General features: G+C 45.7%; 1 protein-coding gene across 2 annotated transcripts in view; it reads right to left on the minus strand.

Moving 5' to 3' along the window:
* MMRN1 (multimerin 1) overlaps window positions 1-16,474 on the minus strand; it is a 90,939-nt gene that overhangs the window by 37,405 nt on the left and 37,060 nt on the right. Inside the window, exons 1-2 of one of the 2 annotated variants that reach the window (XM_033958889.1) lie at window positions 11,368-11,460; window positions 1,646-1,752 (exon numbers count right to left, since the gene is read on the minus strand). In XM_033958889.1, coding sequence (XP_033814780.1) covers window positions 1,646-1,745 — 100 coding nt within the window. In that variant the 5' untranslated portion in view covers window positions 1,746-1,752; window positions 11,368-11,460. Of the gene's footprint in view, window positions 1-1,645; window positions 1,753-11,367; window positions 11,461-16,474 lie in introns of those variants that run through there. The other variant, XM_033958880.1, reaches the window with a different exon arrangement.

A 16,474-nucleotide genomic window follows, 5' to 3' on the forward strand; every position in this document is an offset into this window, starting at 1 on the left:
TCCCAGAGTTCTGCCAATGGGTCAGATTTTCAGACTATTCCTAATGAATATGCATGAGAGAGATTTACATGCCTATTACATTTATTGCACACCTGACCTATTAGACTGGACGTGATGTCCAGAGAGTTCACGGGGTTGCCTTTATATCTTTCAAAAAGAAAACATGTTACAAATCACCAGGAAGGGGGGGAGGGAATTCTATAGCATATGCATTAGCAGGATCCTATTAGAAGGTGCCTTTCTTTAAATACGTTCATAATTTATCTAGATTCTTCTTGCAAGGGGGCTTATAAAGAGAGCCCAAACAGGACTCCTCTTAAATATGTAACATAGAGAAAATTGTAAGTTAAGTGTGTATCTCTGATATTTCTGTGCAATACTTACTCCAGCTATATTAGCATATTTCACCTGATAGGTTATGTTGCTTTACAGAATAGACTCCTACAAGGTACCCTCTGGGCTCCTATTATTATGTGCATTGTCAGAGTAGCTCTGTAGTACCCACAGCTCATATCCAGTATACAAATTCAGGACAGTATTGCATTGGAAATGTGCACTGTGTATCACACCCCCTGGCACTTCACTTTGCCTATTGTGTTGTGGCCAAGAGGAGACAATGGGAGTGAGAGAACAATTTTGGCATGCCTGTCTTCCATGTTTCTTGTGCAAATGCACCAGCTGCATAACCCATGGCGTGGCCCTAAACAAATTCTTTAAAACACAAACGAACAAAAATTGACCATTGATACTCCACAGAATCAGAAAGCAACCAAAACCAAAAACACTGTGGAGAAAATGATGTCCAAGATGCAGGCTTTATTGAAAATTCAAACGATTAATCGACATGGTGAGATATCTAGGACCCAAAAGATTGGGGACTATGGACCCAACACGGTCCGTGTTTCGACAGCCCTGTCTTCCTCAGGGGTCCCTGACAGTTCTAATGCATAAAACCCGTGGATCAAGGGTAAAGAACTAAGGTTGTCAAATACGGAAGAAAACCGGTCCTGGTTGAGAACTCTGCCCAATTGTGTAAAACCTCAATTGCTGTAGAAAATTTAGGTCAGTCTATCCATAGCTATAGTTTCTTATGAATCACCAAATATTCCCTATCTATAAAACCTAATATACCTTTCTGGAAACAAAAACTACATGTCAGATCTGACTGAGCTTTAAGATATTTCTTATAGAACACAATTTAAAATTTTGGATAGTATTCAACATATCAATTTTATTTTAAGGGCTTGACTTAAACAACTTTAGCCCAAAGAAGAGAGTGAAAAGTTTTTGAATCAGTCAATCATATAGACAAATATGTACGTGATATGCAGCAGGTGTACAGCCTCAGCACCCTGAGGTTGTAGGTTCAAATCCATGCTGCTCCTTGTGACCCTGGGCAAGTCACTTAATTCCCCCCATTGCCCCAGGTACATTAGATAGATTGTGAGCCCGCCAGGACAGAGAGGTAAATGTTTGCGTACCTATAAACTGTACCATGTAAACTGTTCTGAGCTCCCCTGGGAGAATGGTATAGAAATTGGATAAATAAATAAAATACCCATGTCTCAGAACAGAGAAGCTGCCACAATTTTGCAATGACAAAATGACGGTCCTAATCACACTGGGAGTAATCTGAGTCACAAACCTGTGAATTGGCACCGATCTCCATGGAATCCAGGACAGCACTTCCACTCCAGTGATGTCACTATCTTATGTTTCATTCTATAGGTTGGCCGTGTTGCCATTTGATATCTGAAGAACAAGAATATTTGGAAAATTAAATAAATAAGTACTGTATATTTATTTATTTATTTATTTTTTGTGTACTGCAGTTAAGATATGAAAATATCAGAAAGTGAGAAAACCCCCCCCCCCCCCACCCCTGTAGATCACCAAGCTGGTCAAACAGAAAAATAACAATGAAGAGGGGCCCTTTTACTGAAGGGAGTTAAGCCCTTAAAGTGTGATTAGCACACACTACCAGTGGAATTAGAAACGGTTCAAAAAGTGACTAAAATGATATAGGGATGGATTTCTCTAATATGAGGAACGGCTAAAAGGGATAGGGCTCTTCAGCTTGGAAAAGAGACATCTGAGAGGGGATATGATTGAGGACTAAAAACTGAGTGGTGTAGAACAGGTAAATGTGAATCCATTTTTTACTCTTTCAAAAACTACAAAGACTAGGGGACACTTAATGAAGTTGCAGGGGGAGACTTTTTCAAACAAAAAGAAGGAAATATATTTTCATTTAAAGAATAGTTAAGCTCTGGAACTCATTACCAGAGGACATAGTAATTGTGGTTAGTGTAGTAGGGTTAAAAAGAAAGATTTGGACAAGTTCCTGAAGGAAAAATCCATAGTCTGCTATTGAGACAGACATGGGGTAAGCTACTGCTTACTCAGGGATTGGTAGCATGGAATGTTGCTATTATTTGGGTTTCTGTAATGTACTTGGGACCTGGATTGGCTACTGTTGGAAACAGGATATTGGGCTAGATGGACCTTTGGTTTGACACAGTATGGCTGTTCCTATGTTCTTATGGTAAGCGGGCAAAGCCGATTCATGTTAACAGAAAGTCAGAACTGATTTAAGTCAAGATGAACAAGTAAGGTTGTCGAGTTGCACTAAGCAAAAAACAAAAGGAATTGACCCCAAAATATCCACAAAGAAGAAAATCCAGAGACAACCAAAAAAACTCTGTGGAGCGACGATGTTCCTAAATGGACTTTATTTGAAAGTGTCAAAGTTCCAAAGGTACACTGAAATCATCCACATAAAAATAAATCATCCACATCAAAATAAATCATCCACATAAAAATAAATCATCCACATAAGAGCCTTAAAGGACCTAGTCCGCTAGGGATACAGGATCCAATACGGTCTGCGTTTCGACAAAAAGTCTTCTTCAGGGCACCTACACTACCCAGCAAGATCGGGCCGGCGTGGGAGCCCTGCTCCTCCCCCTCCGATCCAGCAGGAGGACATCTTCCTTTAAAAAGAGCCAGCGCACAGCACCTACACTACCCAGCCAGATCGGGCCGGCGTGGGAGCCCTGCTCCGCCCCCCCCCCCCCCGATCCAGCAGGAGGACATCTTCCTTTAAAAAGAGCCAGCGCACAGCACCTACACTACCCAGCCAGATCGGGCCGGCGTGGGAGCCCTGCTCTGCCCCCCCCCCCCCCGATCCAGCAGGAGGACATCTTCCTTTAAAAAGAGCCAGCGCACAGCACCTACACTACCCAGCCAGATCGGGCCGGCGTGGGAGCCCTGCTCCGCCCCCCCCCCCGATCCAGCAGGAGGACATCTTCCTTTAAAAAGAGCCAGCGCACAGCACCTACACTACCCAGCCAGATCGGGCCGGCGTGGGAGCCCTGCTCCGCCCCCCCCCCCCTGATCCAGCAGGAGGACATCTTCCTTTAAAAAGAGCCAGCGCACAGCACCTACACTACCCAGCCAGATCGGGCCGGCGTGGGAGCCCTGCTCCGCCCCCCCCCCCCCCCCGATCCAGCAGGAGGACATCTTCCTTTAAAAAGAGCCAGCGCACAGCACCTACACTACCCAGCCAGATCGGGCCGGCGTGGGAGCCCTGCTCTGCCCCCCCCCCCCCCGATCCAGCAGGAGGACATCTTCCTTTAAAAAGAGCCAGCGCACAGCACCTACACTACCCAGCCAGATCGGGCCGGCGTGGGAGCCCTGCTCCGCCCCCCCCCCCCGATCCAGCAGGAGGACATCTTCCTTTAAAAAGAGCCAGCGCACAGCACCTACACTACCCAGCCAGATCGGGCCGGCGTGGGAGCCCTGCTCCGCCCCCCCCCCCCGATCCAGCAGGAGGACATCTTCCTTTAAAAAGAGCCAGCGCACAGCACCTACACTACCCAGCCAGATCGGGCCGGCGTCGGAGCCCTGCTCCGCCCCCCCCCCCGATCCAGCAGGAGGACATCTTCCTTTAAAAAGAGCCAGAGCACAGCACCTACACTACCCAGCCAGATCGGGCCGGCGTGGGAGCCCTGCTCCGACCCCCCCGATCCAGCAGGAGGACATCTTCCTTTAAAAAGAGCCAGCGCACAGCACCTACACTACCCAGCCAGATCGGGCCGGCGTGGGAGCCCTGCTCCGCCCACCCACCCCCCGATCCAGCAGGAGGACATCTTCCTTTAAAAAGAGCCAGCGCACAGCACCTACACTACCCAGCCAGATCGGGCTGGCGTGGGAGCCCTGCTCCGCCCCCCCCCGATCCAGCAGGAGGACATCTTCCTTTAAAAAGAGCCAGCGCACAGCACCTACACTACCCAGCCAGATTGGGCCGGCGTGGGAGCCCTGCTCCGCCCCCCCGATCCAGCAGGAGGACATCTTCCTTTAAAAAGAGCCAGCGCACAGCACCTACACTACCCAGCCAGATCGGGCCGGCGTGGGAGCCCTGCTCCGCCCCCCCCCCCCCCCCGATCCAGCAGGAGGACATCTTCCTTTAAAAAGAGCCAGCGCACAGCACCTACACTACCCAGCCAGATCGGGCCGGCGTGGGAGCCCTGCCCCTCCCCCCCCCGATCCAGCAGGAGGACATCTTCTTTAAAAAGAGCCAGCGCACAGCACCTACACTACCCAGCCAGATCGGCCCGGCGTGGGAGCCCTGCTCCGCCCCCCCCGATCCAGCAGGAGGACATCTTCCTTTAAAAAGAGCCAGCGCACAGCACCTACACTACCCAGCCAGATCGGGCCGGCGTGGGAGCCCTGCTCCGCCCCCCCCCCCCCCCCCCCGATCCAGCAGGAGGACATCTTCCTTTAAAAAGAGCCAGCGCACAGCACCTACACTACCCAGCCAGATCGGGCCGGCGTGGGAGCCCTGCTCCGCCCCCCCCGATCCAGCAGGAGGACATCTTCCTTTAAAAAGAGCCAGCGCACAGCACCTACACTACCCAGCCAGATCGGGCCGGCGTGGGAGCCCTGCTCCCCCCCCCCCCCCCCGATCCAGCAGGAGGACATCTTCTTTAAAAAGAGCCAGCGCACAGCACCTACACTACCCAGCCAGATCGGGCCGGCGTGGGAGCCCTGCTCCGCCCCCCCCGATCCAGCAGGAGGACATCTTCTTTAAAAAGAGCCAGCGCACAGCACCTACACTACCCAGCCAGATCGGGCCGGCGTGGGAGCCCTGCTCCGCCCCCCCCCCCGATCCAGCAGGAGGACATCTTCCTTTAAAAAGAGCCAGCGCACAGCACCTACACTACCCAGCCAGATCGGGCCGGCGTGGGAGCCTTGCTCCGCCCCCCCCGATCCAGCAGGAGGACATCTTCCTTTAAAAAGAGCCAGCGCACAGCACCTACACTACTCAGCCAGATCGGGCCGGCGTGGGAGCCCTGCTCCGCCCCCCCTGATCCAGCAGGAGGACATCTTCCTTTAAAAAGAGCCAGCGCACAGCACCTACACTACCCAGCCAGATCGGGCCGGCGTGGGAGCCCTGCTCCGCCCCCCCCCCCCCGATCCAGCAGGAGGACATCTTCCTTTAAAAAGAGCCAGCGCACAGCACCTACACTACCCAGCCAGATCGGGCCGGCGTGGGAGCCCTGCTCCGCCCCCCCCGATGCAGCAGGAGGACATCTTCCTTTAAAAAGAGCCAGCGCACAGCACCTACACTACCCAGCCAGATCGGGCCGGCGTGGGAGCCCTGCTCCGCCCCACCCCCCCCGATCCAGCAGGAGGACATCTTCCTTTAAAAAGAGCCAGCGCACAGCACCTACACTACCCAGTCAGATCGGGCCGGCGTGGGAGCCCTGCTCCGCCCCCCCGATCCAGCAGGAGGACATCTTCCTTTAAAAAGAGCCAGCGCACAGCACCTACACTACCCAGCCAGATCGGGCCGGCGTGGGAGCCCTGCTCCGCCCCCCCCCCCCCCCGATCCAGCAGGAGGACATCTTCCTTTAAAAAGAGCCAGCGCACAGCACCTACACTACCCAGCCAGATCGGGCCGGCGTGGGAGCCCTGCTCCGCCCCCCCCCCGATCCAGCAGGAGGACATCTTCCTTTAAAAAGAGCCAGCGCACAGCACCTACACTACCCAGCCAGATCGGGCCGGCGTGGGAGCCCTGCTCCGCCCCCCCCCCCCGATCCAGCAGGAGGACATCTTCCTTTAAAAAGAGCCAGCGCACAGCACCTACACTACCCAGCCAGATCGGGCTGGCGTGGGAGCCCTGCTCCGCCCCCCCCCCCCCCCGATCCAGCAGGAGGACATCTTCCTTTAAAAAGAGCCAGCGCACAGCACCTACACTACCCAGCCAGATCGGGCCGGCGTGGGAGCCCTGCTCCGCCCCCCCCGATCCAGCAGGAGGACATCTTCCTTTAAAAAGAGCCAGCCATTCGGCGCGCCGACGAAGGCGCACGACAAAGGCGCCTGCGCCTTAGTGTGCGCCTTCGTGGAGCACCTGAGGGAAGCACTAGCGAGGAACACCTACGCCCCAAAGACCGCTCCACCGGATCACCTACCGACTACCTACACAAGGTAAGGAGCGTGAAACCCCGCTCCTCCCCCCTCCCAGCACGGGAAAAAACCACACCACTCAAACCCTACACAGTCCTACCATAATATATTCGCAATCTTTTGCAAATGTATTATTGACAAAGACGGAAAACCTACTTGGACAGATAACCAACAAAAAATCAATACCAGTAGGACTTCAACAACCAGCAAACATGAAGCTCCTATCAATCCTACTGATATATTTGCTATGTAATAACGTTAAAAATGTTATATCACTCTATCCAAAGCCTCACGCTGCTCACGAACCTGACACACCCATTAGGCACCTAATTAACCAACAGGAAGAAAGAGTAAATCATATCAAAATAATCACAAGTAATAATAGACCCCGCCGTACCTTCAAAAAAAGGCCAAGAGAGATAAAACTCATCAAATGCAATACACCCACCACACCTATCACAACTACCTCCATCCCCTGCGCCTACCTCAACACTAGATCAGTAAGGAACAAAGCTTTCTTAATCAAAGACTGGATCGAATGCAAGAAGCTAGCCTGCCTCTTGCTAACGGAAACATGGTTACTGTCCGAAGAGGATCCAATACTAAATGACCTAATACCAGATAACTACAAAATCCTCATGTTAAATCGTGAAGACCGTAGAGGGGGAGGACTAGCAATCATTCTCAAGGAAGAACTCGAACTTAAATTAGTAGACTCCAAGATAAACAACCAACTGGAAACACTAGCATGCAAAATTAGCAACAAAGACCTAGAAGAATACCTCTCCTGTATTCTATTTTATGTACCGCCAAAATGCTGGTCAAAGGCCAGAGAAGACCTCTATGAATTCATCCTACATAACTCAATCACTCCGACTTACAATATTATAGCGGGAGACGTAAATCTACACTTAGAGAATGAGGACAATCCTGACGCAAAAGAGTTTAAAAACTTCCTATCCTCACTCAACTTCATTCTCCCTTCATCCACACAAACCCATGAAAAAGGTCACCAGCTAGATTTGGTAACTATGTCCTCTAAAGAAATCCTAAACCCCGCTATTTCCATATCGAATGGCATCTGGAACCACGACATCTGGTCCGACCATTTCACCCATTACTTCAATTTAATCTGGAACCAACCAAAAGAAAAAACTCACCCAAAGATAAGAAAAGAACATCTCACAAGGGGCCACATTAGCCCAGAGGAATACTGGGCCCACTACGAAGCGCTCGAGGAAACAAACGATGAGGGTGAATTCTGGGAACAGTGGTCAAAAACAAGCACATCTATCTTAGACAAAATAGCTCCTAAACGAAATAGAACAAACCGCTCAAATAAATATAATAACTGGTTCGACTCCGAATTACTAAAAATGAAACAATCAATACGACGACTAGAAAGGATCTGGAACAAATCAGACAATAAATCTGACAGGAACAATTGGAGATCAAACATAAAGGAATACAAACAACTGATAAAAGAAAAAAGGAAAACATTTTACTCATCCATAATACACATATCCAATACAAGTCCAAAAGGAACTAACACTCATGAATTGTTCAATCTAGTAAAAAATTTATTCGACACCACACGCCACAGTCAATCCTCGCACGACAAAAAAACTTCCAACAGCAGACGATCTAGCACAACACTTCGACTCAAAAATTGTGAACCTAAGGAACAACTGCCCAACAAACAACACAGATGAACAGCAGATAGCCAACATACATGAAAATGAAACAACAGTTGACATGTTTTGGAACTCCTTTCAGGACCTAGAATGGAATAACTTCATAAAACTCTATAACAAATACACTAAATCAAACTGCATCCTAGACCCCTGTCCTCCCAACATAATGAAAGCAGCCCCTTTAGACTTTAAAATAACACTATGGACTCACATGTCTAATAATTTCAAAAACGGAAAATTCCTATCAAAAAATGGTCACATCATAATCACCCCAATTCCAAAAAACCGCAAACTACCCCTAACATCAGCAACTAACTATAGACCAGTAGCATCCATCCCATTTTTTGTAAAAATAATGGAAGGTTTGGTACAAACCCAATTGATGAGCTACCTAGATCAGTTCTCGCTGCTACATGAAACCCAGTCAGGCTTCAGACCGCTGTTTAGTACGGAGACGGTGATTGCAGCGATCCTAGATTATATACGCAACTTATTCAGCAAGGGCCACAAAGCTTTAGTCATGCAATTTGACATGAGCTCGGCCTTCGACTTGGTGGATCACAAAATATTACTACAATACTTAGACGCAATCGGCATCGGAGGCGAGGTGCTGGACTGGTTTCGAGGATTCCTTACGACCCGCACCTATCAAGTGCGCTTCAATTGTAACCTCTCCAAAATATGGAGAAACCCATCAGGCGTACCACAGGGGTCCCCACTATCCCCACTCCTCTTCAACGTCTACATAGCTTCACTGGGTACACAGCTGACACAGCGAGGCGTAAAAGTATTTAGTTATGCAGACGACTTCACAATCATTATCCCGTTTACTACCTCGCCATCCGAAGTCACCCCACAGCAACTGAAGCGCTAAACATGATGGAACAATGGACCACAGATTTCAAACTAAAGCTCAATTCAGAGAAAACTAAATTCTTTATAGCCTCGCCACACATACATAACACGACAAAATCACTACACATCAACAATCTTAACTACCCTATTCAACCAACGATGAAGATTCTAGGAGTAACACTAGACCAAGGACTAACCATGAAAGACCATATAGACTCCCTAATCAAAAGAGGGTTTTTCACTCTCTGGAAACTTAGGTCCATCAAGGCGTACTTCCACACTTCAGCCTTCAGAATTCTAGTACAATCCCTAATACTAAGCCACCTAGATTATTGCAACATCACCCATCTGACAATCCCCCAGAAGCATATGCAAAGACTACAACTGATACAAAACGCAGCAGTCAGGATGATTTTCGGGTTGAAGAAGTCCGACCACATAACCCCTTCCTACAGACTCCTACATTGGCTGCCGATGAAGGCACGCACGAAGTTCAAGCTAGGATGTCTCTGCTTCAAGGTATTAAACGGTCTAGCCCCTAAATATATTACAGACCTCTTCTCATTCCCAACCAACAGACATGAAAGAAAAACACACCTGAAATTTGTCTCCCCTCCGGCTAGAGGGTGTAAATATAAGAGATACCATCAACAACTGCTATCGTACCAGGCAGCCACATGGGGTAAAGACTTAGAAAAACTAATTGCACACACAAACAACTATGGCGAATTTAGGAAACACCTAAAAACCTACCTGTTCTTGAAATACCTAGGTAACGAACCAGAACATCAGCCCCCTTCATAATACCACCACATACCCGATCCTGTAAATTGTAAACCCCAACCCTAATCACTAACCATGAACACTCCATTCAATTCATGGAATATTTCTAAATTTGTGTTAGCAGCATGGCACTTCCTGGTCTTGCAGCCCACAAACTATTGTTAATATTATCAATGTTGGAATTACCAGATGTACAATGCTATACCCTTTAATTCGCTGTATGTACAGTTTATCTTTATTGTATTTACAGTTTCTCTTTATTGTAAACCACTTCTCTTTATTGTAAACCGCCTAGAAGTCGCAAGATTGTTGGCGGTATATAAGAATAAAGTTATTATTATTATTATTATTATAAAGGTGAGTACGTGGGAAACAATTGTGTGGTGAGCCGGAAGTGAGACACTGAAGACTTTTTGTCAAAACGCGGACCGTGTTGGGTCCTGTATTCCTAGCGGACTAGGTCCTTTAAGGCTCTTAGGTGGATGGAATTATTTTTATGTGGATGGAATTATTTTATGTGGATGATTTCAGTGTACCTTTGGAACTTTGACACTTTCAAATAAAGTCCATATAGGAACATCATCACTCCACAGAGTTTTTTTGGTTTTTTCTGTAGAGTGAAGCACTGTCTTTTGAAAACAGCATTTTCCTTTTGATCCCCTAAAGAGGCAAACTGTGAAAGGTTGCTGGGTTGCCATCTGATACTGAATGCAGTTGAGGCTTTTTTCTCCACTATTAGTAAATGTATTTCAGTGGGTATCTCCACCACTTGGCTAATAACATTGCTTATTATTTTGTTGTGTGAATTTTGTTATTAAGCATTTTTTCTTGAGAGACATTTAAATACCTATGTGGCATAAATACACATGAGGTGAGTCTCTTTCAGTTGAAAGGAGTCTCCAGAATGAGAGGACATAGAATGAGGTTAAGAGATGATAGGCTCAGGAGTAGATGCATGAAATAGTCTCCCGGTAGAGGTGGTTGAGACAAGGACTGTGTCTGAATTCAAGTAAACATGGGACAGGCACATGGAATATCTTAGGGAGAAGAGGAGATAGTGGCTGTTGCGGATGGGCCGACTGGATGGGCCATTTGGTCTGTATCTGCCATCATGTTTCTTAGCTAATAAAATCAGTTTCTCTCCCTTAGCCTCAGGCACCCATTTAGAGGGGACTTATTGCATATGTTGTAAAGAACCCTGGTTTAGGGTGCTAAATAAGTATTGGCCTAATAGAGAAAGGATAGGAGAATTAAAAATTCCATGGTGCAGAGCTTAATATTTCTTCATTCTTGACAAGCTAAAGCATTAGAGATATTGGTGGAATAATAAAGCTGATGATAGTGATGATATTGGATATACCTGAAAGTATTTTTGAACCATTTTCTATACAAAGCATTATATGCAGGATGGTCCTAACATAGTGAAAAGACACAGCAATAAATGTAACTATTTAAAACTTTGGGAAGTGTGTCTCTTGCAAACTGCTTCAGTGCAGATGTGCAGAAACATGGTCCTATAATTAGCCAGTAGATGGCAGTATAACAACACGGCTGATGTTCTTACCTTCATAAGTGGTGGCAAGGTTTTTATGTCAAATGTTTCGATCTGAGTGGAAGATCCACTGATATTTAGCTTCCCTGTCTCCTTTGTTATGAGTGTCGGGCTATTGGGATAAAAAGTTTAACAAACTAATGAGCTGTTTCCTACATGCAACTGCTCATGATTGCTTTCTGAAAGTCTAAACTAGAACAAGAATCTAAGACAATAATACAGATATTGGGGAATTGAAAAAAATGATTTTTGTGCACTTGTAGGTAACTGGTATAGCCAGGTGATATTTTCTTACACATTTTATTTTCTGTATGAGAATGTTTGATTTGTGAGACTCTGGTGTTTGCTGTTGCAGGATGCTTCGTTGTGAAGCACAGTGAGAGATTTTCAAATTGGTTTCCCTGTTTTTATTTGAATCATTTAATATTTACATGATATTAGAATTTGTTGGGGGGGGGTTAAAATTTTTATTAATTTTTCAAAACTTATATAAAGTGCCAGGAATTATACAGACATTAATACTCAAAATAAGCACTTATATTCAATCAATAATAATGCAGAAGAAAAATATCCCTCTCCTCCCATCCAACATATTTAATCAAAGTATAAACCAAAAAATATCCCCACCCACCCACCCTGTCCTGGATGTGTATAAAAATAAACAAAAATTAAAACAAAAGACAACTATAATGAATTAACAAAGGATGTCAATGGGCCCCAAACCAATTTAAATAACTTGCTATGCCCCAACATATCAGCATTCATCTTTTCATATCTGTAGCCTAAACATAAACTTGCCCACCAAAAAGGAAAATTAAGGCAGTCGCAATTTTTCCAATTGCGACTTACCATTCGCATGGCTATCCCTGTCATAATTAGGAAAAGCCTGCATTTGTAGCGGTCCATGGGGGGGCTTAATATGCAGCAATGTTCCACATATATCTATCTCATATGTCAATGGAATTGTTGATTCCAGTATGAGATTAATCTGTCCCCATATTGACTTCCAGAAGTTGAGTATCAAAGAACAATAGAACAACAGATGATCTAGTGTCCCAATAAGAAAATAAGCATTGCTGCTGCTGGGTCAGACCAGTGGTCCATCGTGCCCAGCAGTCCGCTCACGCGGCGGCCCTCTGGTCAAAGACCAGCACCCTAACTGAAACTAGCCTTACCTGCGTACGTTCCGGTTCAGCAGGAACTTGTCTAACATTGTCTTGAATCCCTGGAGAGTGTTTTCCCCTATAATAGACTCAGGAAAAGCATTCTAGTTTTCTACCACTCTCTGGGAGAAGAAGAACTTCCTTACATTCGTACGGAGTCTATCCCCTTTCAATTTTAGAGAGTGCCCTCTCGTTCTCCCTACCTTGGAGAGAGTAAACAACCTGTCCTTATCTACTAAGTCTATTCCCTTCAGTACCTTGAATGTTTCAATCATGTCCCCTCTCAATCTCCTCTGTTTGAGGGAGAAAAGGCCCAGTTTCTCTAATCTTTTACTGTACGGCAACTCCTTCAGCCCCTTAACCATCTTAGTCGCTCTTCTCTGGACCCTTTCAAGTAGTACCTTGTCCTTCTTCATGTACGGCGACCAGTGCTGGATGCAGTACTCCAGGTGAGGACGCACCATGGCCCTGTACAGCAGCATGATAACCTTCTCAGATTTAGAACTGTCTAACTTGTGTAACCTAACAGGGGTCCAAAATGATCTATGTAACAGAAAAAACTATGTTTGTCTCATAGATGCTGACGCTGTACATTTCATCTTCCAAGTCCAAATTCGTGTCCATCGAGATGTAGAAATATACTACTTTATATTAGAATTTGTGACTCCTGATGCAGGTGGGTGACCACTGAAACATGGCTCCGTGTCAAGGCTTGATTAGATTAAACTTTACATTGGCTAAAATGAGTCTTGATTTGATTTAAACTTTACATCGACTGAACAACATTGTGTCAGACTCATGCTCCTTTGCTTTTTTTTGTTGGTTTTACATGGGCCAATTTTTTTTGCTAGGAGTTTTTTTTTGCTAGGAGTTTTATGCTCTCCAATACGATGCTAGCTCCATGACACCTTCTCCTCACCTGACTGGAAAGTTGCAGACTGGATTAATAATTCACCATGCTTGAATTTTTGTTGGTATGTTTATATAGGACCCCTTATACAAAGTCGCAGTAGCGATACTGCTGCGGTAAACACACTGCAGTCTATTAAATTCCTTTGGGCTTTGGCGCATTTACTGTGACAGCATCGCTACTGTGGCTTTGTAAAAAGTGTCCATATTTATTTATTTGACCATTTGATTAATAAGACTCAATATTTGCATTATGGAAGGAAAGGAATAAGTTTTATAGAAATAAGCTTAAAGCAGTTCAACATAATTCAAAAGAGTTATCTCATACAGTACATTTTCTAGTAAAAGGTTATGAAGGATCAGAGATAGAGCATGTTGACCCTAACGAATATGCAAGATATTTGGTTGAAAAGATCAATAAGTTAACTGATGATAGGGATAAAAATGTAGTTTGTGAATTGAAAGAAGATGAAAGAAGTGAGTTAGAAGGATGGTCAATGTTTGAGGAGGTAACAGAAGAGAAAGTAAAGACAGTAGTGAAAAGACTGACATCAATGAGGTTTTTATCGGATCCTTGTTCGTCAGCGTTAGTGAAATCTGTAGTAGAAGAAGGGGCCTCAATTTTAACTAAAATTGTTAATAAATCACTACAAACTGGTACTGTACCTGATTGTTGCAAGATTGCTACTGTGAAACCTTTATTTTTTAAAAAAACAGAGTTTGGACCCAGAGGTCTTAAATAATTATAGGCCTATCTCAGTAATGCCAGTAGTAATATCATAAATTAGAGAACGAGTGGTATTGGACAAGTGAGAAGTATTTGTTGAGAAGAATAATTGGTTGGATAAGCACCAGTATGGATTTAGAAAAGGTCATGGGGTTGAAACCCTTTTGTTGTCTACTATGGATGTGCTCTGGTGAAGTCTAGATATGGTGAAAGTCTAGATATGGGGAAAACTTAGGCCCTCTTTTACTAAGGTGCGCTAAAAGTTTTAGCGCACGTTTAGCATGCGCTAACTGCTAGTGCATCCATACGATAACATGCTGCCTGGCTGGCCCGAACTTCCTCTCCGACGTCAAAATTGATGTCGGGAAGAAGGCAAGAAGCAGCGGGGGCAGCCCAGGTTTGAATCGGCGCAGCAGGGAGGTAGATTGGCAGGCAGCGGCGGTACACAGACGAGAGGCGCAGGGGTTTTGAATCCGCGTGGGGGGGTGTTGAATCGCAGGGGGGGAAATCAGGCACTAAAGGGGCGGGGTTGACAATTAATAGATTTCCCCTTTTGATGAAAAAAATAAATGGTCACATTAGGCATGGCTAAATCCAAAGTACATGCTGTGCAAGTGGTACAGAATAAAGCTGCTAGGATGATCACCAGAACTTCCTGTTTTCAACATATCTCCCCAGTATTGAAACAGCTGCACTGGCTGGTGTCATATTTCATACCTAGTATAAAATCTTGACAGTTATACATCAGGTGATTTATGGAAAGGCACCCTGATATCTGGTACAAGTGTTAAGGAAGTATCTACCATCTCTTTCTTTGTGTTTAGAGTTAACAATGAAATTAACACTTGAGCATGTACATGAATCTTAAAACCTCAAATGAAAAAGCTAGCAAACGGTGTCTGGAGTTATGTATCGATGCATTCATTGGGGTTGGGGCACCATCTACATATCTCATATACATGTCACATATACATGGGGCACCATATAAAATCATGTCTCTAACACATGTATCCTTAAAAGACACCAAAATATAAGTTGAACGTGTTCTAGGACATTAGAAACATAGAAGATGACGGCAGAAAAGGGCTATAGCCCATCAAGTCTGCCCACTCTGCTTACCCACCCCCTGTCTATGCCCTAATGACCCAATTTCCTTATCTTGACCCTCGTAGGGATCCCACATGGGTATCCCATTTATTATTAAAGTCTGGCACGCTGTCTGCCTCGATCACCTGCACTGGAAGCTTGTTCCAATGATCAACCACTCTCTCTGTGAAGAAATACTTTCTGGTGTCGCCATGAAATTTTCCGCCCCTGAGTTTGAGCGGGTGCCCTCTTGTGGCCGAGGCTCCCTTGAGAAAGAAAATATCATCTTCCACTTCGACACGTCCCGTGAGGTACTTAAATGTTTCGATCATATCTCCCCTCTCCCTACATTCCTCAAGAGTGTAGAGCTGCAATTTGTTCAGTCTCTCTTTGTACGAGAGACCCTTGAGCCCCGAGATCATCCTGGTGGCCGTCCGTTGAACCGATTCAATTCTGCGCACATCTTTACTGTAATGTGGCCTCCAGAATTGCACACAGTACTCCAGATGAGGTCTCACCATGGCCCTGTACTATGACTGCATTATGACTTCAGGCTTTCGGCTGACGAAACTTCTATTGATACAACCCAATATCTGCCTTGCCTTAGATGAAGCCTTCTCCACTTGATTGGCAGTTTTCATGTCTGCACTGATGATTACTCCTAAATCTCATTCTGCTGAAGTCCTAGTTAAAGTTTTTCCGTTCAAGAAGTACGTCCTGCATGGATTTCCGCTTCCGAGGTGCATGACCTTACATTTCTTAGCATTGAAGCCTAGCTGCCAGGTTGAGGACCAACTTTCCAATGTAAGCAGGTCCTGCGCTACATAATTCTGTAAACTGCATTCACTTACTATATTACATAGTTTGGCGTCATCGGCGAATAGTGTTATTTTACCTTGAAGCCCTTGAGTCAGATCCCCTATGAATATGTTGAAAAGGAGTGGACCCTGCAGCACTCCACTGGTCACCTCCGATGTTTTAGAGAGGGTACCATTAACCACCACCCTCTGAAGTCTGCCACTCAGCCAATCATTGACCCATGCAGTTAGTGTCTCTCCTAACCCCATCGATTCCATCTTGCTTAGCAGCCTGCGGTGTGGGACACTGTCAAAAGCTTTACTGAAGTCCAGGTACACGACGTCCAAAGACTCTCCCAAGTTCAACTTTCTTCTTACCCAGTCAAAGAAGCTGATGAGATTGGATTGGCAGGACCTACCCTTGGTGAATCCATGCT

This window comes from Geotrypetes seraphini, chromosome 1, assembly GCF_902459505.1.
Source record: "Geotrypetes seraphini chromosome 1, aGeoSer1.1, whole genome shotgun sequence".
In the NCBI taxonomy this organism is placed as follows: domain Eukaryota; kingdom Metazoa; phylum Chordata; class Amphibia; order Gymnophiona; family Dermophiidae; genus Geotrypetes; species Geotrypetes seraphini.